At 24.0% G+C, this 24,768-nt stretch overlaps 1 protein-coding gene and 1 long non-coding RNA gene across 2 annotated transcripts; both read right to left on the bottom strand.

Annotated features, from left to right (window-relative positions):
* Positions 1-4,496: 4,496 nt before the first annotated feature.
* On the bottom strand, positions 4,497-11,049 carry LOC113556363 (LIM and SH3 domain protein Lasp). Its single transcript, XM_026961253.2, has 9 exons — positions 10,671-11,049; positions 10,296-10,536; positions 10,075-10,169; positions 6,934-7,018; positions 5,947-6,047; positions 5,777-5,877; positions 5,479-5,706; positions 5,095-5,216; positions 4,497-5,029 (listed from the first exon to the last, which is right to left on the bottom strand). The coding sequence occupies exons 2-9, from the start codon at positions 10,362-10,364 to the stop codon at positions 4,850-4,852; spliced, it is 981 nt and encodes a 326-aa protein (XP_026817054.1). The 5' UTR covers positions 10,365-10,536; positions 10,671-11,049; the 3' UTR covers positions 4,497-4,849.
* An 8,411-nt stretch (positions 11,050-19,460) lies between these two features.
* Positions 19,461-23,670, bottom strand: LOC113558894. The gene is made up of 2 exons (XR_003405747.1): positions 23,422-23,670; positions 19,461-19,798 (listed from the first exon to the last, which is right to left on the bottom strand). It is a non-coding gene; the product is annotated as an uncharacterized LOC113558894 (long non-coding RNA).
* Between the last annotated feature and the right edge of the window lie 1,098 nt (positions 23,671-24,768).

The following is a 24,768-nucleotide window of genomic DNA, read 5'->3' as shown; positions in this document are numbered from 1 at the left end:
ACTAATATTATGTGGTAAATAAAACAATACATCATTAATAATAATAATATAATGATGGATAATTTTATAATTTTATTTATTGTTTTCTTTAATATATATAGATATAAGTCTTAAAATATAATATTACAAATACTGCGTGTGGAAAATAACAAACATAATACAATAAATTAGTAATTATTATTTAATAATAGATTTATGGTCCAAATACTCAGAATGAGTAATATATAAATATTTTAATAGTATTCGGTATTCATTACCTAGCAATATGCATAGATAATACTTTTTTTTTATCTAGAAAATCAAATAAAAACAGAATAAGTTAAAATAAAATTTACAATACATTTTGAATAATTTACCCCAATAATATTATAGCTTAAGGTGGGGAAAATGAGTTACTTGATTACAAACTTAAAAGAAATAGATAAAAGAAAAAACTGAAGATATAACTTTAATTACTATAAGATTAATTTTCTAAAAGTAAAGCTATGACTAAAAGTCTACAAATTAAGATTTTCTATTAAGTAGTTAAATATAATTTATACTTTATAATGAATAAAAGAATGAATTATATTTTATCAGTAGCTGGTTGATTTCCAAAGGTAAATTCTTCCAATCGGAGAAAACGATTTAAAAATAAGTAATAATCCGTGATGGAAAAAAGAATCGTATAAAAAAAACATCTTTTACTCTGCCAAATTACATAAAATTAAACACACCCTCGATAACTTGAATGTCTTCATCGAAATACCTAGACAATTTGAAGTAATTATAACAAGACTCAGAATTAGATACCTTAAAATTTCTCACAGTTCACAGAAAAACCAACAATATTTACAGTCTGTGGAATCCAAGTCACCATCTAACATTTAACAATTACCGAACACCAAAATACCATAGCATAGCACAAGTAGGTACAAACTCCAGTCTTTCCAAATCAATACTTGAAATACCTACTACATAATTATCCTCATTTCTCAGTCAATCCTCAATTTTATAATAGTTCTTTGCCTTCAAACTTCAAATCAAAATCTGAAAAACCTTTATTCACAGAATATATCTGATGTAATAGTTAATATTTTAAATGTAAATTTATAAGTTTATGAAAATCTTTTGTACGCCCAATGACTTATGCTACCAGGGGGTTTTTAACAATAAAATAAAAAAGCCAAACAAACAGCAAAACAAATATCAAGTCAATATTAATACAATTTATATATATAAGTCTGAAAAATGGTAAGGAAAATATTGATTTTTCAAAAATATTCCTCTTAATATACAATTTAAGAATGTTCATTAGGTACTAGCTGAAAATTGTTAAAAAGGAATTTAACGCACAAACACATAAATTGTTTTCACCGTAAATTTTGATAATAGGTCAATAATATACAACAGTATGACTAAGAACAAAAAATTAGGTTTTCTGAATGGAAATGTAATATATTGTATTTTGTTAGACAGAAAAATCACACGGCACATGGACATCATATCTTCGTGTCTATAATAATACCACATAAGTATGTGTTTTAAACGTTAATACGGCACTGTTCCAATTAATCAATTAGTCGAATAGTGTTCTGACACGTCTTTGATTGCAGGCCCGAAAAGTTTATTTTTAAAATATGCTATTCCCATTTATTATGACTGTATACTAATTTACAAGAACAAGAACCGTTCACTGAATCGCATCCATAATATAAGTATAAATAATGTATAGTCGTATATAAATACATGCAAATTAATCTTCTCTGCTACTATAATGAGAATAAAGGGAAGAAAGTGAATGTAGAGCTTAAGCCCTTAGTCTCGTGCTTTTTATTTAGATTGGTAAATTACACATTATATAAGTACAAATACTATCAAAGTATGTATTTAAAATATCCTCCAAACCAAGAATTATAAATCATAATATTAATAAAATTGTTTTCATAACATTGCATAAAAACTGTTATTTTTTTTGACATGTTAAAATTTTTATTTATCTCAAAAACACAATTATTCGATATCCCTTTACGTAATATGTAGTCATGTAGGTATAATCGCATCGTTAAGAGGACATTATACCTGCATGTCTTGTCTCTGTCTTACAAATGTAGATCATAGCAAATTTGCGTTCTGCAGAACACATTTTGTGATGTTAGTTTTAATATTAGAGCCAATTTACCTATTATCAAATTTAAAGGTAAGAATGTGTCTAGTGCGTTGCACTTTTGTCTTTTGCCTATAATCATTTATATTTATGCCAGGTGATCCATTTAAATTAAGACATTTATTATTTAAAAAACTATCAGATTATAAAATACCACATTTCCATAATAAAATATAAATTTTACTATTTTTGATCATTAAAATGTATACGTTTTTACTTTTTAATCTGCATATTAAGTTATAACTTATACGCAAAGCTCGGAACTTAAAACATTTGCTAATTTTTATACATTGACTTAAAATGTAGCGGAGTGCTATGGAAATGTATGTCATGTTAAAACAAGTTTAATTATAAAATCTGAAAGTGCTTTTTTTTGCTTTTGTCGACAATTTTTTTAAAAATATGTTTATTTCCAGTTTTTCTACTTTTTATGGTTTTTTCAGAAAATCTATGAACAATAAAGCAAAATGTCTCGAAAGTGAAGTTTGATTTTTTAGTTAGAAACTTTTCCTAATCATTTTGTTTCAATATTTTTTGTAGTCTTTAATTATATTATTTTTAGCACAATTACAAATTATGTCTAGTTTCTACTTTATCGTGTAAAATGAAAGTTTTTTTTATTAAATATTTTTGCTCAAATTCAAGTTTTTTAAATGCTTATTTGAGTGCTTATAATGATAAGTATAAGTTATAAGTTATAAGTTATATAAGTTTTTTGAAAACTTTTTTTCTGAAATAATAAATGTTTTAAGATATGATAGATTTCAGTAAAATATAATAATCAAAAAAGATACTGTGATAAAGCATACAATATTCTTATAATGTGCAATTTAGAGGGTGCAAAATGTTGTTTTGTCAAAGATACAATTAAGACTAGCAATGACATTTGTCACAGATATTTTATTCAAAAAAATTAAACTAAGTTAAAACATATATATTTTCCAAAATGTATCTATTATTTAATTAATAAAATAAAATTGTTATCAATACGGTTTTATAGCTAATATTTTGTCAAATGAAAGACAATAAAGAATATATAACTCATCTGACAGCACATCCTTCGCCCAACTACCAACAAGATATATCTGATTTAACAAAAAATAATTATCACATACTTTTAGTAATTAGTAATTAAATAGATATTTATCAACATTAAATACAACTGAAACCAAGGATGTAGATATTAGAACAACATTAGTATGTTGAAAAACAATATTCTATTCATGACAACTTGACACTTAATCTATAAAATATCTTTAATAAGTCAATAAAAAAATATTATTTATTATTTTAGATATTTAATATTTATATGACACTAGATTAATTTTTGTTAGTGTATTTTTATCTTGTGGTAAAAATATATAATAAAATCATAAATCCTAATTCCTAATTTTGAATAGAAATTAACTCAATGGTGAATAGATGATCATTATATTAAAACGATTTTCATTAAAATGTATTATCCTTGGCTTAATATTATGTTGGTAGTTTCACACTAAGTATTAAATATTAATTTAAAGCATTTCGATTTATAAATTTTCAATGGAAATCATGTATAAATTTCGATAATTCTTTATTTTAATGTGAATGCTTTTAAATTTTCAACTCAACTTACTATCACTAACCTCAATTTCACACAACGAGTAATGGTATTATTTAACTTCTACAAGTTTAAAATTCTGTACGGATTACATCAACATTTAATAACTACAAAAATACGTTATTTGTAATATGGATAAAAAAATTTTATTTTGTGAAAAAATTTCTTATCTACGTTCAATTATATATATAAATATTTAAAAAGACATAGTTCATATCTAAGTATGTTGTATAGTATAATTGTGTATAGTTCTTATGATGATAAGCGTTTAATTAAAAAACATTATGTTCAATAAATTAAAAAATACTATGCGAAATCGTAATCAATTTATAACAATAAAAAAATTAACAATTACGAAAAATTAATTAATATTAATTATAATAATAATAATACTATATAAAAAAAACACGGGAATAACAGAAATAGTATGCATCTACCCAGAAATAAATAATATACTAAATTGGGAAATGTTTCATAATGAGATTTAATTATAATATAAATATTTATTTTTCATAGTCAGCATGTAATACAAATTGAAGACATGTTTTATGTAAAACTAAAATAAGTTTTAATTTATAAAAATTATTAGGTAGATAGTTAATTTACTAAGAGTACGTCTTATATATTTTTGAATTTTTCATAACAATATTAAAATAACACTGCTTTTATTAAGACTAAAAATAAATTAATTTTTATACAAAAATAGAATAAGCACATATTTATTTATAAATTTAAAACAATAAATTTTTATCTCATGTTAATTATTTTGCTGGTGCAAATCATATAAAAGTTTACTTTTAAGTTATACAATAAAAATATGTAAATACTAGTTACAATACTGGAATGTTTCTTTCACTTAATAGTATTTTTTTTTTTAATTTAGGAATATTTTTTTAAAATGTATTTATGATAAGTGATCTTAAATTAGTTTTAGTTTAACAAGTTTGATATCACATAAATTAGTTGCTCTTAATTTCTTTAGCTGCAGTAATACATATAAATTAGTTTTGGGAATTAGTAGAAACAAATTACTATAAAATTATTACATTTTCACCATATTATAAACATTAACAAATAATATGTAACAAAATTATTAATCAGAATTAAATAGCTGCAGGTTGGACATAGTTAGCTGGTAGCATACCAGATTCGCCTGTTCTTTGTACAACACCTGTCATCCAACCATCATCTATAGCGGCACAATTGACAATTAAATCTCCATCAGTAAATGAAACTTCATCCAAATCTTGAGCTTCATAATCATACATAGCTCGGTAAACTCTCTATAAATAAAATAAATTCAATTATTGTTGTAAAAGTATCGGTTAAAAAAATAATAAATACACACCCCGAGGTTATAGTTTTGACTTTCAGAATTATTAGTATACTTAACACCACCATATGACGGTTGCTTTTTAATAGGATCGTAGTCAGCTATTGAACCAATGTGATTGTTGTATGCATTGTTAACTGTAAATTATCATATTATATTAATATATCATATTTTAATGAGTTATTAAATTACTACATTTTATATTTTTATATTATCATAAAAGTAATACATTATTAATAATACAGAAATACATATCATGGTACATGATAATATTTATATTTAAAAAAATATTAAAATACTTAAATAACATCAACTTGTCAATGATAATATTTTATAAGTATATAATGTAAGATATTGAATAATATATTATTTTTAAATTTTATATTTATTATAACTTACTTAAATCTCCACTATCAGATGAATAAATTAAAGTAGAAGATTGACGATTTAAACATGCAGGAATTTTAGTAGAAGTGTCTTCTACTCTAGTATGGTGCTGTGTATTTTCAACTTTCTGAGGCGCATATCTAGTGTTTCCACTATTATAACTCTGCTGTACTTTATTTTGTTTAATAGTATTACTATGATCAATATCTTGAATTGTTTTGTTCGCAATAACATTTTTTTCTATTTAATTTGAATAAATAATAGTATTATAATTTAAATTAACTAAATAACTTATATTTTATTTTATTACTTAGTGGTTCATTATTATTTGCTGCATTGTTCCCATTCGATAAATGTCTACGTTGTTCCATCTCTGCTTTTTTCAGAAAATCTCCATGGTACTCGGCATTACTAAATTAAAATAAAATTATTAGAATGATTAAGATTAACTAAATTCATAACTTAAACTACCTACATTACCTTATGTTTTTTGAATTAGCTTTTATTCTCAATGTTTCTGGGTCATCTGCAACTTGTGTTAGTTTTCCTTTAGTCTTTTCAAACTCAGCATGATATTGGGCCTATACAATATACAATTTATAGATAATATAGTCCTTTTAAATATTTTATTGTAAATAAAATAAACACTTCAATATGCATTATTATATAAATAGAAATCAAGCAGTTCTACAATCTCAAAAAAAAAAAAAAAACAAAAAAAATAGACATGTTTAACCATTCAAAAACAAATAAATTAAAAGGCCGTAACATCCGCATGTATTGTCTCCATCTTACAAGTACATAACATAGCAAATTTATGCTCAGTAGATCACGTTTAGCTTAGCTCCGTTAGTTTAAAAATTAGAGTGAATCAACCTATTATGAAACTTGATGGTAAGATCATCTATTTGTATGTTGGTTTTTTACGATTATTAAGTTTTTAAGTGAGTTATGAGCATTTTTAATTTAGGCTATGTTATATACGCATAACTTGCTAAAAAATTGAACTATCATAAAAAACCAACATACAAAAACAGATAATTTTCTTACCATCAAGTTTCATAATAGGTCAATTCACTCTAATTTTTAAATTGACGGAGCTAAACGTTATCTGCTGAGTGTAAATTTGCTGTTACGTACTTGTAAGACGGAGACAACACATGCAGGTGTGACACCCTCTTAATAAGAATACAAATCATATTTATCACAACTAAATTAATTAATTAACTAATATTATTAGATAATTATTTTTAATAGTACTATTACTCAATTAATTTAAATAAAACATATCAATATGTTACTTGAACTACATTATTTTTTGTAGACAACTAATTTTAAATTACTTACAGCAATTTATCTATCCATAAGGATGGCATGAAATATTTGTTTTCATAAAATAATGATTGATTGATTTTTTCAATAACTCAAATTAAAAATCTTTTATGTTTAAGTATACTTAGTACTTACATTTGATTGTAATCTTGTATTTTCAGCAATTCTTTTTAACTCCGGAGTTTCAGCTACAGTTGTATGTTTTGCTTTTGGAATATGTCTGAAATATGTTTTGCAATTTATTAATTAGTAATATGGAAAAAATACATTAGACATAAAGTCAATAGTAATGGATACAAGCAGGATAAAATTATCCTCCTATCCTTATAAGTCAATTTTCAAAAATAAAATCCAATGAATTTTTAATTTTAATACTGTAGTAGTTTTTAAATATTGTTTATTTTAACAAGTAGATATTTTTAAATTTTATTCAAATTTAAGAGTTATGTAAGAAGCCAGTAGGTACTAAATATTAATGATAAATACATTTATTATATTATTTACCAATTTAAAATTATCAATGAAACAGCATTAAATGGAATTTTTTTTTCAAGTAAGGCAAAAATAAACCCATGTCTTTGTATTGAACATTATTATATCTTAATAGTTTAAAAAATTGTCCCTCTCTTGAATCACTTTTAAATCTGCTACTAGCAGTCAACATAATAAAATTATAAAAAACTGTTATAAATTATAATTCTTAAACTCCTTTTACAATAAATGATTTCACAATATTTTTTATTTTTTTTTTATTCACACTAGTCTAATTTCAAAGATGTTAATAAAGAATTGTGTGGGGACACTGAAGAATATATTTTGTTCTAAATTTAAAATATTTAGTTATCAAATCATTTACTTTGTAATTATTAAGTTTTAAGTTTATTTTTTTTTTTTTGTTTTAGTTATTAATTTTTAGTGTTTGAATCTCATAAAACATTTAATCATGTTTGCTTTTTAATTTATTTGTCTCATAAAACAATAAGATATTTACATATTGTTATATACTTATATAATATATATATATGTTTATTTAGTTCAATGATTAAACAGTTTTAACTAGACTAAATGTTCACTATATAATACTTATAAAACAATATTAATAAAAATTATAAAAACATATTATGCAAGAAATAAATAACCCATAAATAAATTGATAGGTAGTATTATATTACTGTTATTAAGATAAGTGTGAATAAGACAATGGAGCATAATATGATATCTTTATGACTAAAAAAATAACAGTCTTCAGTTGTAGCTATTATTTATACAATTACAAACGTGGTTGTATAATATGTCATGTGATTATATACCTTTAGTTGTTTTTATTTCAATTCTTACTATAAAAGGTAAAAAATTGATTTATTAAAACCACAGATGGAGAATTATTAAGTAAGTTTTAAATTAAAAAACCTATAAAACGTAATATATGAACACATTTTAATCATTTAAGGTTCATTTTTTTCAAAAAATTTTCTACTTTTTATGATTATAGTTTTTTTTTAACAATAAACAATAATCATTAATTTCAAAGTTTTTATCAACTAATGTTGATATTCAGCGGCAAAAAACTTTAATTAACTTAATTTAATGAACAACAGTATTTTTTGCAATTCTAGACTTCAATGGCATCAGAAAATATAATTTTTACTATGAATAACAGTCCTAAATAGTAAAAAAATGAATTTTAAACATTTTGTACATTTTAAGAAGACGTCATATCCGCATGTGTTGTCTCTGACTAACGAATGTAAGGCATAGCAAATTAAACTTTAGCAAATTTAATTTTATGTTGTTAGCTTTAATACTAGTTAATTTACGTATTATCACACTTAAAGGTAACAATATTATCTGGACGTCTCATAGGTTTTTATTGATATCTTAATTTTTAAGTGAGTTATAGTTATGTAAAATATTAAAACTTTAAAATGCTCGTAACTTGCTTAAAAATTAAAATATCAATATAAGCCTATGAGATGACCTAGATAATATTATTACCTTTAAGTTGATAATAGATAAATTGACTCTAATATTAAAGCTAACAGCATAAAATTGAAATCTGTTGAACGCAAATTTGCTATGCCTTACATTCGTGAGACAGAGACATCACATGCGGGTATGATGTCCTCTTAAACAAAAAATGTTGCTAAAAATTAAATTTTGAGAAAACATAAGTAAATGCATTTATCAAAAATGTATTATTGTATCAAATACAATAAACATGAATATATTACACAAGTTCACACAATATTCCAAACCTAACACATATCTATTTAGTGTATCAATCATTTACAACTACTGAAATAAGAGTACTAATTAATCACATTTATTTTTTATATCAAACTCTTATATTAATTTGCCTATACAAATACAATATACATTAAATAAAGAACTTAATGTTAAACAATTTAGTTAATCATTATATTTTATAAATTAATAAAACTATTTAAATATTTATAAATTAAAATGATGTTGTTTTTCTGATAATTGTTTTAACCTTTAATTATTTGTTTTAAACATTATAAATATGTTAAAACCAAAGTAATTTGCTTCGTTGAACAATATTTATTTCAAATTCTTATAAAACTACACTTTTAGTTATAATTTTAATGAGAAATGACATATCAAGTCCAGTTGACAGTTTTGTACAAAGAATTTAGGTCTTAACATCAAAAATGAAGAATAAGTTTAAAATATAAGTATAACCATAACATGCTTATAGTATATTAAAGTTCTTAAAATTTGTTAAATTAGTGATTTGCATCAACCTAGGTATTAAATAAAATTAATTTTATGCAATTTATATTATTATATTAAAATATTAATATTATATACTTTTAACTGGACCTTCAGTGTTAGGTTCATTCAATAATTTTTTTACTCTGTATATATGTAATGTTATTTTGTTATGCATAATGTAATATTATTTTATTGCTTAAAACATTTTTTTATTACAGATAAAATAAAAACAAATTAATATAGTATACATAAAGACTGGCTGGTGTTATCTCTCATGAAAAATATCAATAATTAAATATAACTAATTTTAATATTAATTGTATACCTAATTGGACTATAAACTTTATCTATTATTGTTTAATTGTTTTATAGTCCTTTTGAACTATCTATAGTTTTATGATAATCTAATATTATGTTTTATGATAATGTATTATATTAATAATTTCAATATTTTATTGTAACTCTACCTTAGTTAGCAGTCTACAAATAAAGGGGTTTATGATAATTTAGAATAAAAACTAAAAAGCATTAAGTACTTACGCTTCACAGTATGGCTCTTTATTGAATCCCTTGTAATTTCTCATGTTTAATGTCATGCCACAGGACTGGCATTTAAAACATTGTTTATGCCAAGCCTATTAATAAAATTAAAATAAGAAAATTAAAATCAAAAATATTTTCTAAGTCTGCACACTAATGCGTATACAAGACTTCGTGGAAGAGCAAAAAGTAGTGGGTTGTTGAGAATGAAACAAATGTACCTTGTCGAGACATTTTAGCTCTTCAATAGGATAAACGATTTTCTCGCATCTGGCACACTTTTTGTTCATCTTCAAACCGTCGTCAAAAATACGACACAACAGCACAGTGGCACACTTTTAAGACGATATTATAATAGTCGTAGGTGTAGTAGATAGAAGATGAATATATGAACATACACTGCCACACTAACGGCGTAAGACAACAAAACTGGATTGATTCGATTTTCTCGTTTTCAAAATCCTGTACAGCGAACGAAAATGGTATTAAAAAGAAAAATTAAATACATAAATATACATGTGTAGGTAAAACACGTCAAACGCGAAAGACGAAATCGGGTCCCGAGCAAAATCAGTAGGATAGAATAATTTACTCACCAGACGAAAAATTCGAAACGAAATATTCGATTCTCTTATGCGCGACAAACACCGCTTTTTGATTTCGTTTGTTCTGCGCCCGATTACAACTGTTGAATCGAGAGCGGAATACCTATTACCTACACGGCAATAACAATAATAATAATATTGATAATGGAACGGTTCGCCTACAGTGTCTGTACAATAGCGATGGACCAATATCGTTGTTATTATTATAGATATAGTTTAATAACGATGATAATAATATTAATAAAATAAATACGATTTTCCCTTTCACTTCTCTCTTACGCGTTGTGCCCGATGATCTCATCCGAGCAAACGTCTGGGGAAGGAGGGTGGTGGCGGTGACTACAGCGGCGGAGTCGGCGGCGACACATTATTGTGTACACATCAAAATGATCAAATAGCAAATACCTAAGCACGGGCCGCCGCCCGCCGACGCCCTACGACCGCAATGTAGCCGCAGTCAGTACGGGGCCGGTGCGACCAAGGTATGCTCGTTGTCGTATAGAAACGCGACCCGATTGGTGAGATTGACGGCGGCGGCCGAGGAGAAACGGTGTCGACCGAATCGTCTGAAACAAAATAATAATAATAATAATAATAATATGCCCACCGCCTGGACCCGATTTGTCTATAGAATAATAAATTATGTTATGTACCTACTCCGCGTATAATCCACTGCCCACCGAGTCCCCCCGACGACAACGTCAAACATTTTTATGTCAATGATATGCCATTGATAAAATGGCATTCTATTCTTAAGCGGTCACATTATGTATTAATAAGTAGGGTATGAATGTTGTTGCATTTGCAGCTTTTCCATTGTTCGAATTTGATGCTAAGTAAGTTTTATATTCGTTTCACACAAATATGAATTAAAATTTTATTTAGTGCAATTTTCGACATGTTTTCAACTTAATTGTAGTTTTGTTTGTTATTAATAACCTGAATACAATATGTATATTTGTATAATATTTTTGTTCTAATAATAAATATATAATCTTAATAATTATAAACGACCATACCTAACATACTACATTTACAATAGCTTACATGCCACGTGATGATGTTAAAATGGTTTTAAAACCATGGGTAGATACTATCTAATAATATTGTATTCTTACTGATAAATAGAATAACTCAAACCATTTGCAGTATGAAAGCGAGTGTCTGCAACAATAAATGGAAGTCGTCGTGTAGAATGAGATCCAAATTTACGTTTTAAAGTTTTAGTTACCTACTTAACTATCACGATTAAAGAATAATAAACATAGATAGGTACCTACATCTTTTTATACTATTTTTTTTTAATCTTTAATCCGTGCTATTTATATATATATATACATCATATATGTTGTGAAAGTCTACACATTTTTAATAAGTGAATTTGATTGAATACTTATCACTTTATCAGTAGCCTAAGGCTCGGAAGTTGTTGCATTTGCATGTTTTTTTTTTACTACCTACTTATTAGATTTATTGCTTAGTAAATAGTGAACTAGTAATAAATTCCAAATCTGAGACACTACAAACAAAATATCAAAAATGTATAGTGCATGTTTTTGCATAGGTATAAAATGATTTTCAGATTTTAGAGCACATTTCCTAAGAAGATGTAGTACCCGTATTGTTGTCTCTGTCTTACACACGTATACGAAATGTCAAAATTTCGTTCACCAGTTTTAAAAGCGTGCTGTTAATATTGATGTTAAAGTGAATTGGCCTATTATAAAACTTATAGATAAAATTAATGCCTAGGGCCCCAATTAGCCTTTTATAGATATTATTATTTTTAATTTTTTAAGTAAGTTATGAATTTATGATCATTTTAAAATGTACAATTTTAAAAAGAAACTAGTTTATTTTAAAATTGTATTTATTTATAGATACTATAAACCTATTTTTACTGTTTTACAGTATTTACAAAAAAATAAAATGTTATATAATTATTTACTTTGTGATATAGACTGCTAGACCTCTCCGCTCAGAATTGTTTTTTATATATAATGATATATTATTAAATTTAAATTTAACATACCTATAATAGTGACCCACTCAACACCCAATGTACAGCAAAACGGTACCTACTTACCTTTTTTAATATTCATTTATATTTCCATATTTTTTGTTAAAATTACCAATCACTTTATATTTATAAAGTTATAAGTTATAACTCTATAAATAACGAATATAAATTATTTTCCTACACTTAAAATACTATCCTCTTAACTATATTTTAGTTGGAATTAGTTGCTTTCTATAGGTACATTGGTATATTTTGCATTAAAAATTTGGTAATTTGCATTTTTATATTCCTTCAAAGTTTAGACCTATTTTACTTTATACCAAATTATATTATATTATAAAATTCTGCATATCGACATAATATGTATGCACCGACATTTGATTAGATATTTTGCTTTATAATTATAATTAATGAAATGATTTATTTATGTGGTATGGCTTTAGATTTAAATCTCAACTATACGTAGCCACATAGGTATGTACAATGTTCGAATGTATACATATAGGTATAGAAATATTTGATTGGTAATCAATAAATATTGTTTTAATTTATTATAGTTCATAAGCAATCAATAATAGACCATAACAATATGAAACATAATATAAATCTTTTGCATAATGTTATTTAGGTACTTAATATTAAATAATAATCACATTTCTTAAGAGTGACTTTAAATTTTGATTTAAAGCGTTATTATTTTATAGATATTCAGATATTCGTATTTTATTGGGTGTAATAAACAATATGTATAACACATACCTATTATAATTTATAAGAAGTTCTATCAAGCTATTTAAATTTGACTTAAATCATTTTTTATTATGCTCCTTAAATTATTAAAAATATGCGATAATACAATATTATTGTGGCATATTACAACTTTTCAAGTCTTAACATTCTTAATCATCGATGTAAAATACTATACAATTTTAACCTTAAGTAATTAGTTACAAAGTCTCAATTTTAATTTTGTACAGATGCATTAAAAATATTAAATTGGAATGATGTGACTGATGAGATAGTTTTCTTATTGAAAAACCTACATTTCAATAATATTGAACATTTAAACATTTTACCGAATCGAGCGTACATTATTTCTGCTAATAATTAAATTATCAGTTATAAAAAAAAGTAAAATGTTTTGATTTTCCTTTTCGAAAAATAAATTCCTTCCAAAATTATCATTGGAGGACCAATAGTCATAATAAAGACCAGATTTATATAAATTTTAAATTTTAAAACATACATGCAAATGCACTTAATAAGTTTCAAATATGCACATAAAAAGCTCAAAATATGTAATATAATTTTTAATTAGTACAGCTAGATATTTATATATTATAAAATTATAAAATTAAAACATTAATGATGGAAAAAAATAAACTACAATATTATATATACAATATATTTTACGATTGAGATAAAAAATAGACAATTTATTCGTTATTGGAACAACAATAAGTAACAACTAACAATAGTATGTCAATCCATTTTCTAAGTGATGGTAATTTTGAACTTGAACACTCAGGCATTGTAAAGTAATTAACACAAGCAATGTTATATAAATTGAACACATTTTTTTAATACGTTAACTATTGCCGAATATACACTTTGAACTACAGTCGTCAGTGTGTTAGTCCGTGTTTTGTAGTTTTGACTAATGACAATAAGTCGATAATGTTAGGCAAAATATATAAAATAAAAATATTCGATGTGAAAATCAGTATGCAATGAATTAGGTATACCTATTTACCAACTAATAAGTAATAATGATCTACGGAAACGTAATATTATATTTTTTTAAATATTTTCAATTTTTGTGTTGTGCCCAAATTTATCAATAATAATTATATAAAAAAATATAAAACTAAATTAAAACATTTTCATGTATACGTAATATACAAAAACACAAGTTTTTATAGAAAATATAAACTTGTACCAAAAATATGCAAAATAAAAATGTATAATATCATATATGATATAGATATGATTGATGAAAATCCATTTACTGCATGTAATTGGTTTTAAAAATATGAACATGCATTATATGCAAAATCCGGTATTTAGTCATAATTCTATCAACAATATATAGGTAAACGGGTAGGACGACTGATAATCCATAATTTGATTACGCCATGTTTAAATAACAATACAATTAATAAAACGTGTCTAACGACTATGCAATATTGCAATATATTATCCGAAAGTATTCAAACTAATGTATTTATAAAATAAACAATTCTAAATTAAATATCCATAAGCCAAAAAGAATAAAATATAAACCGATTAATATTAACTTGTCATATATAATTAGTAAGAACAAAATTTGAAACTAAAACTATTATCCGTGTAAAACTTTTGAAAACACCAAACAGTGGTATGTAAAAAACTAAAAATTATTGTAAATAATTATAATTATAATAATAACATTATTATAAGACTTTAAACGACTTTACGACTATAGATGTATATAGATAAGACGAAATTAAATAAATAGATAAAAACATGTAATAAATTATAAATAACAATATTTGGTGATCGATGAGAACCATCTTCTCGCGGTGGTCCCCGAGTAATTTTAAATGGTTCTCTAAATATAATTTTGGTAAAATTAATATGATGAAATGAATAACTCCTACATAATTGTATATATAAATTATGAACCCATACCAAACAGGGGCTCAGAAAATATTCTAGAAGTAGGTAGTCTATTTAAGTCATTTATTATATACTCATGTGTAGTTTAAGTATATAACATATACTTAATAGTTAATATATACTCTAAGGTCTGTATATACTATATATTTCATTATCAATGTCAATATTCATTATCCTATTATAACTCACTCAATATAATATTAATATAAGCTTATATAATAGTACCTACTATATTACCGTTTACAATTATAGTCAAGGCTGGTACTTACGCTCTATTAGTATACCTAATGGTCTATAATATTATACAAAGGTACATACTGTTTCAATTGAAAAAAATATTTGAGTATTATAAATACCTACCTTCCCATCCACATTAACTCTAAAAATTATATAATGTATAGCTTCACTAATCAAATAATAACAATATAGCATAATAAACCTTATAAATTTAGTTAATCAATAATTTATTTTTATAAATACCTTTAATACCTATCTATATCTAATAAAGTTAATTATATTTTAATATTATTATCACTATCTATATACGGCACTTCTCACTTAAAATGTATAATATATTCCCACGAATTTTCTCAGTTAAATTGAACGTGCTGCCTATATAGTACTCTCCGGTGTCTTTATAACAAAACAAAGCTTTTATATCTTAATAGATAGTTATAGATATATATTTTTGACTGGTCAGGGATAAATTTAAGTCAGGTTAACCCTATCCCCATAACTACGTCACTCGTTTTTAAATGGATGTCAATAATGAAATGTTTGTGGAAACTTGAATTTTTCTAAATAAATAATATTTGTTATCAAAATTAAAAACTGGACCATTGCTAAAAAAAAAAAATTTCACATACACACATATATATATATGTATGTATATATTGTTATTTATATTCATTGATCTTAATTTAATATACTTCCATATTATAATTTGTTTTATAAACGAGAACAATAACATTGTTTTGGCCATATATATGTAATATTATCTGTATATCCTCTAAATTCAATGTCGAAAATTTTGCTAGTAATAAATGTGTCATTTTCATATTTATTCCACTATTCTGACTATATTCCCTTTGGCATACACACTGATGCTATCACCTGTTTCTATACTTCGGAAAAACTTAACCTATAGGTATGTATAGGTACATACTACATTATATAAATATCAAATACAATTAAAGTAAACTAGAATTTACTGTGAACACTACTCACTAGGCACTCATATATCATGTCAAAATGTGATATATTAATTATTTAACAATGCCATAATAATAAATAACAATATAGTAATAAACGAGTATGTACCTACCTACCTATTACAAATTATAATTGAAAACTATTTTTGTCGATACGTCGTAAAATTATAGGAATTTAGAAATTTATTATATAATGTACCTATAATATATAGGTATTAGGTAGGTTATTGGACCTTTGGACATTGTCCAAATTATAATATGGTATTTGAATCATATTATATCCTACAGCGTGTCTACATATTAGATTACTATAATATATTAATTGTAAACTTTATCACGAAATAACTAGTCAAATGAATAATACTTAACTGTATAGTTGAAGAATCTCGAGAGCTTAAATAATAGATACATATAATTATCATAATTCATAATAATAAATTTAAAATTATAGATGCATTACATAAATTATTATTAATGAATTAGGGACAATTAGTCAAAAATGTCATCAAAAGATAGTTCATTGCAAATAGTTCGTCAATTACACTTTGTGTCAAAGTACTTTTTATCGATAATTAAAATATTTAATTAAATAAAGTATTTATTTATTGTTCTAAAATTAAATTATATTATTAGATTTAAGTGAAAAAAAAAATGTTTTTATTAATAAAAATTGTTTACGTCAATAAGTTTCATATAAAAGTATACATTTTAAATTAATATAGTATAATTGTTTCCTGTGATCATATAATTACAAATCAAGCTACTTGTTTAAAAAAAAAATACAATTACACCGTACCTATACTCGTATTAGAAAACAAAGAATAGTTTTCAATTGTTATCTATTGAATATGAACTCTAATGTGGAATTAAATAACAAACCAAATATAAGTTTTATTTAACCAACTGCAGTATTTTTGATAAATTATGGATTTTACCAAATACCTAAACTTTTTTACGAATTAGCTTTTTTGATGAACTGTCCGGGTACGGTTATTGATACAATAGATTGGAAAATATAAATATACACCTGTTAATACTAAACACTTTTACAAAATAAATAATGATAGTTTTTAAAGTTATAACTAAATTGCACACATTTTAGACTGACGCAGGTGAACATATAAATGATAGTAGACTTATCCATAAAGAGAGCAACTCCATGACAGTGTAGTTAAAAATTATACTGTCGACGGATAGCTCTCTTGATAGTTTAAGTCTTGGTTGTTCGTTGTTCGACGATCGGATGGACTGCAAATAAGGTTGTGGCTGGCAATAGTCTGTAACACACTGGTATTGTATATGTAGCTGTTTTTAAATCGTTCCCACTGTAGGCATACGTTAGAAGAACAATTTATTATTTTACTTCAATCAATGACGAGTGTCAGACGTCAATAATTATTGTAAACTACCACCTTATACAAAGTACATACAACCATAAAAGCTATAATACGAGTTAAGTAATTCAATCAGCTTCAGATTTTAAATGCAGGCATTCCTATATGTACTCCAATATAAATTATAGAAAAGTCTAGACATAATTGTATTTCAAAAACCCCACCTTATGGCTTATACCTATAATGTATCTATCTATATATATGTGCATGTATTTATTTACTACTATAGCTATACTATACACTATATAATGATATTTAAAGTAAATTATGTGAAATAAAATTATGCCCCATAGTGATTATAACGCTTGTAAAGTGCATAGACCATAGTAGTATTCATAAAATGGCACTTAATTACTCAAGTCTATTATTGGATAAGATACAAATCAATTGGAAAAATGACAAGTTCCAAGACCGACAAAACTTCTTCGGAATAAAATTCGAATATTTAAGTTTAAATTGGATTTGTACCTAAACTCTTGTAAAATCATTTATGTACGTGTTCACAGTCCCAGACTTGACAAGCTTCTCATCTTTGAATAGGTAATTAATGTTAATTATATACGCATTATATTTAAACATATTATATGCATAAAATTATTGTATATATAATATACATTTACATAATTATAAAACAATTATATGTGTGTACACATAATATATCATTATTATATAGCTACAATAATAATGCATAGACATTTAAAATTAAACCGGCAAAAATTGTTTATTGGATGTAGATAAACAGAAAATTTCAAAAATAAAATAAAGATTGTTTATGAAAATTAGTAAATATCATACGAAATAGGTACTTAATGTAATATCGAATATTTATAAGGTTTTTATCGTCGCAGTTCGTTTTACAACGGGCGTTAAAAGTTTATAATTATTGACACATCGAATCAAAGAGGCCTGATAAAAATACCTATTTAAAATGAATAAGTGTCATACTCAAATACTTAAAGATTATATAACACAATTATAGTACTTATTTATTAAACTGTGATATTAGCCACCCTATCCGTTGTAAATCCATAAATATACACATGTGATATCGTGTAGTGAATAAGCTATTTAGGTTATCTGTAGCCTGCAGGGACGTGTGCAGTGCTTAACTTAAATAATAAAGATTAAATATTAATGATAAGCAATTGAACGTGCTGATTAGGTACTTGCTTATAAACTAAATGTTTGTATAAGCCGTCAAGACAATGTCCTTGTACCTACTTTCAAGTCAAGTAACTGTAATAAAAGCTATAACAACACAAAATTGGTTTTTCTGAACTTAAATGTGACATATTATACGTTGACAAGACATAAACAACTCATGTTTCGGGTGTAAATATTTTTTTTTAAATTTCTCTTATTATTACAAAAAAAATTATATTATTATAAATTATGGTTGTATACTATTAACTCACAGGTATGCCATTTGGCTGTAGAAGAACATTTTAATTTATACGCGTAATATCACATTTATTACAAAGTAATAGCAGTTCATAAGTATACTAATATCGCTCATTATTTATAAAATATGAAATCGATTAATTACAATAATATCAAGTATGCAAAACATTTTTTTCAAGAGATGGCTAAATATTTCACTGGTCATTTAACAGCGTAGTTAAAAAATGTGTGTCTGTACGTGTGTCGAAAAGCACGATTTGAGTTTGTTACAAATACATATATATATAAACATTATTATAAGTGTAGAAAATACACGTAGCTTTGTAATGAATATTATGTTCTTATTTTTCAACTCAGGAACTAGTTCAAATATTGATGATAAAACAATGCCCGTTCACGTTGTAAATTTTACAATTTCGTCAATGAATTGTAAGTCTACAAAACAATATACAATTATTTTGATTTATATATAAGTATAAAGTTCTTATAAAACTATAATAAAATTAAAAATATAGATTTATAATCGTACATTATATCAAATTTGGTATGAACAGCTGCAAATAATAATAATATAATTATAATATGTTTAGTTGATAACTCTATAATCAGTACATAGGAAATCAAATAGGATCCTAATATTTTTACTTAATAAATAGGTATGTGGTGAAAAAATAAAAATTAAAAATTAACTCATAGTTAACATATAATGTTAAGATTAACTGTATGTCTGTATATAATATATAGTGTAATCTTTAAGCTTAAGCTAATATAAAAATTATTAAGTATCTTATAAATATTTTTATACATTTTACAAACTCATAGTTATTTTAATACATATACGCAATTTCTGTGGGTATATTTTGTATTTAACATTCTAAAAACAATTATAATAACTCCAAACTTCTATGAAACTTAGACTTTATCAACTAATTTTCTTAGATATAAGTGATATCACATTACCGGTGTATTTAACAAGCTAAAATTGAATGATTATTTAATAAATTTATAAATTACGTGTTGGAATGCGAATATGTATTGAATATTTAAACATATGCGAATAAATAATATACATTTTATTTTATGCAACTATGAAAACAAACAAGCTAGTACGAGTATTGTGATAAATGTGATAAATAAACTATAATAAATAATGATAATATAGTATTTTTTTTAGATATTTAGTGGAAGTTTAAATATATTTATATTATAACGATGAGCATTTTTTTGATTATTTATTTTGTCTGTCATCATTCTCGGAGCAGCTCAAATACCCACATTAATTTTTAACTTTGATGGTGGCAACTGGTAGCATGTTGATTGTTTTGGTACTTTGATAGATAAATAATTAAAAACTCTTAGTACTTTTAAAAATAAAAACAAAATTAGTAAACAATTACGCAACATCAGTTTTTGATTCAACATTGATTTTGTTGTAAATTAGAATTGTTTAAATTTAAAAATGAACAGTCAACTAAAAAGATTTGAATTTTTTATAATTATACAATATTTATATTAACTAAATACAATCTTCATAATAATTTAGCTCTTTTTTTCCTACTTAAGAACATTTGAAAGTTTTGGCCTTTTGTACACCTTTATATGAATTTTGTTTTTAATATAAAATATAGAAAATACGACATAATAACAATTTATTTAACCTAACAATTTATTATTATTATTATTCAAAAATATTAATTTTAGAGAATTCGAAACATTCCACTATTAATTAAATCATCCATCTTATGTAAGGTAATTAAAATTATCATTAATTCTAAGCTATTTATAGACATTTTAAATTTTAAATTTTAAAGTGTTATGTTCTATCATTAATATTGAAAAAGTTATAAAATGCCCTATATAATTTGTATCATTTTTATTGTTATTTAAAAATATTGGTAAATACACGGGCACATTTTTATTTTTATGTGAAGATTTTGAAATTTTGATAAAATTCACAAATTATTTTGTAGATAAAAATCAAAAAATATATTGGGTAATTTAAAAAGTTGCATAAATAAATTTTTAAAATTTAATATAATGTTCTTCATAAGTTTAAATAGGTAAACTTTTAGATAAGTATTATATTATTATCTTTTACTATACAGTATACGCAATGAAACTTTCTAAATATTGGATTTATTTTAAGCAAATAGCTTTTACACAAGCCAATCTATGCCAGTAATATAAACCTCAATTCAGAACCGTTTTTCGTATACATTGATTATTATTTATTATTATTGTTATTAATAATTATAATAATAATAATGATAAAAAAATGGTTTTCATATCATGACGAAAATTTCAAAAATGTTACCTGTATTCTGGAACTTTTACATTATAAGGTATCACAAAAGAAAATAACGATATTATATTGCTTGATTATATTTTTAAATTAGGTTTGTATTTTTTCCTTATTATACCAAGAATATTAAAATTTAACTATAATATTTTATATTTCTTATTTAGATGAATTTAATAAATATAAATTATGATACATGATCACAATATTTTTAAACAATAAACACTTTGCCTTTTTTAAAATGTATTTTCCATATTAAACATTTAATTTTAATTTAATAAAATAAGTCATTATAATAAACAATATTCCAAAAAAATTTTCAAAATCTATAGATAAATCAAGTACAGTATAATAATGGTTTTGGATAGGTATACTAGGTACTACCTATTACTTATATAATGAATATAGACACAATAAGTAACACTAGTAACAGTATACAATGCAAAATTAATGAAATGTGGTATCTTTTAAAATATTGAAAATGATGTTTTGAGGACTAATGTGCACATTGTGTCTCTAAAACATGAAAAAGAGATTTATAATATGATTTATTTGAAGGGGGTCATCTATTATGTGTGAAAATAGAATAAATAGAATAAATAGATATAATATTTATAGACTAAAATAAAGATATATATATATATATATATATATATATACGAATGTAAATCGTTAAACCTTAAACATCATCTAATAGCTTAAATCTCGTTAATTACAAATGTATATTTATGTATATTAATCTATTATTTACTATATCTACATTATTTTATATAACAGTATAACTATAAATTCTTTTTAAAATTGTTCGAAATTTGAATGAAACGAAAAGTCAAATATAACTATAATGCGTATAATATATATGTATAAGACTAACAATAAGAGCTATTATTATTTTTAATTTAATATGTATTATATAGTACCTATTGGTTTGTCCATAAAAATATACATGTACAATGCACATTGTTATTATACCAATAGTCTATAGTCTATTAGTCTATAATAATAAATGTATACAGTTCTCAATCAAGATTTCTGTTTTATTTGATCGATTTTAGTTTTTGTTTGAATAATTCTAAATATTATTGTTATATTATTCAATACAAAATGGTTACAATAAAATTTTTAACAAAAATAAAATAAATATCTACACTCGGGATCGAACGTTTGAAAGTAGAATGTATAAAGGGACCGCTACACCAGTCACCAAATTTTATTTTTTCTGACTACATATTTCCCAAATAATATAGGAACAAAGATATTTCGTATTTCCACGATTACGACTCTCTGGTTCAGTTTAGGGCGAAGGCACCTATTGTATATTTTGTAAAGAAGAATATTATATTTTATAATGATATATTTTTTATAAATAAAAGCATGTTTTTATTTAAAATAATTTCGATTATTTTTAACCATCAATAACTTGTTTAAAAATGTAAATATTAAAAATCTATCCGGTCAAAGCTCAGGAAATATTATTCTTTATAAAATATATAATATGTACCTTTGCCCTAAACTGAACCAGAGAGTTGTAATCGTGGAAATGCGGAATATGTTTGTTTTTATATTATGTGGAAAGAGAAAAAAAATGTTGGTGTGGCGGCCCCTAAGATTTATTTAATGCATGGTCATATTATTTAATAATGAAATGATAGATAAGTATGGTTTCGTTATTTTGATAAAAAAAGATATTTTTACAATCTTGGATAAAAACTTTAACTTTTTTTCTGATATTTTATTATAAAATAAATTATCAACATACCTACTTTGAATCCAATTGAACAATCAAAGATATTCAACTTCCATTTAACATAAGAAAAAATTATAAATAATAATAATTTCTAATAAAAATATAAATAATGGTAAAAACTTTAAAAACACCTTTTTCGTTCTAAATAATTTAATTTCTTCATTTATGATCAATTAATATAGAGCCATACGAAATGAAATTTAATTTGTCATATTACACAATTATATTCCACGTAGGTACACATGTACCTAACCTCTTCGTATACCGAATAACTTATTACAACGAAAAACTGTCAGAACCACAAATGAAAATGAAATGAACCGTTTTCATAATTTACTGGGGCAGTTATAACAGCTTGCAGTAAAAAAAAAAATCATACCACGCCCATTTTTATTTTTTTCGGCCTGTAAGGTTTGGTGCCACACATGACTATGATCCACCTACCTTCAAAAGTATTATAACACAGTACATATATAAATATTTAACTTACTGTATGTGTGTGCGTTTACCGTTTACCTTAATAGCATATAAATATCGGTTGAGTACATGGTATATTTTTTAAAGATATTCCAAAATGCACATATATAATTTATTTTTAAACATTGTCAATGTTTTAAGAGATTTTCAGTGATTCATATCATAAAATTAAAGTATACTAAATTTACACGTTATTCAATAAGTTATAATCATATTTTTATTTGGGAGTTAAATCCCAATCTATTTCAAAAGATCTTTATAGTTGTCTATTTGTCTTTAATCATTTTAAAATATCGAGGTCAATTGTGTATTTATTAATAGCCTTAGAAAATATCTATATAGTTATGAAAGTTACAAAATGAAGTAATTGGGTTATATTGGGATATTTTATACACATTATGTGTTTTCCTGTACCTAATCATAGAGTTATAATTGTTAAGTAAACAAAATAATTTCTCTAAAATAATAACCGATTTTATTCAATTTAGTACAAATTGAATAAATATTAAAAACTATATCAATTCATTTAATATAAAATATAAAAACAATTTATAACAAAAAATTATCAAAAAAATTTAAAAAAATATAAGAAAAAATATTAGTATTTCTAAAAGTATTTAAAATGCTAGGATATAATTTATATATAGTTATCGAATACTATTTTCAAAAAGTATTAAAATATTTATTCTACATACTTACAAATACTATTTTAAACTATTTTAATTATTTATCATACATTAACAGAAACCATTATTGAAATTATTTATTACTTTACAAAAAAAACTGTACCTAATTATTAAAATTTGTTGATATTTCATGAAAATAAATAATTTTATTATGACACGTAGGTATATTCGTATTGATAATAATAATTATATAACA

Source organism: Rhopalosiphum maidis, chromosome 3 (assembly GCF_003676215.2).
Source record: "Rhopalosiphum maidis isolate BTI-1 chromosome 3, ASM367621v3, whole genome shotgun sequence".
In the NCBI taxonomy this organism is placed as follows: domain Eukaryota; kingdom Metazoa; phylum Arthropoda; class Insecta; order Hemiptera; family Aphididae; genus Rhopalosiphum; species Rhopalosiphum maidis.
Note: the sequence above shows the minus strand (reverse complement) of the source record. Positions and strands in the feature narration are given on the sequence as shown.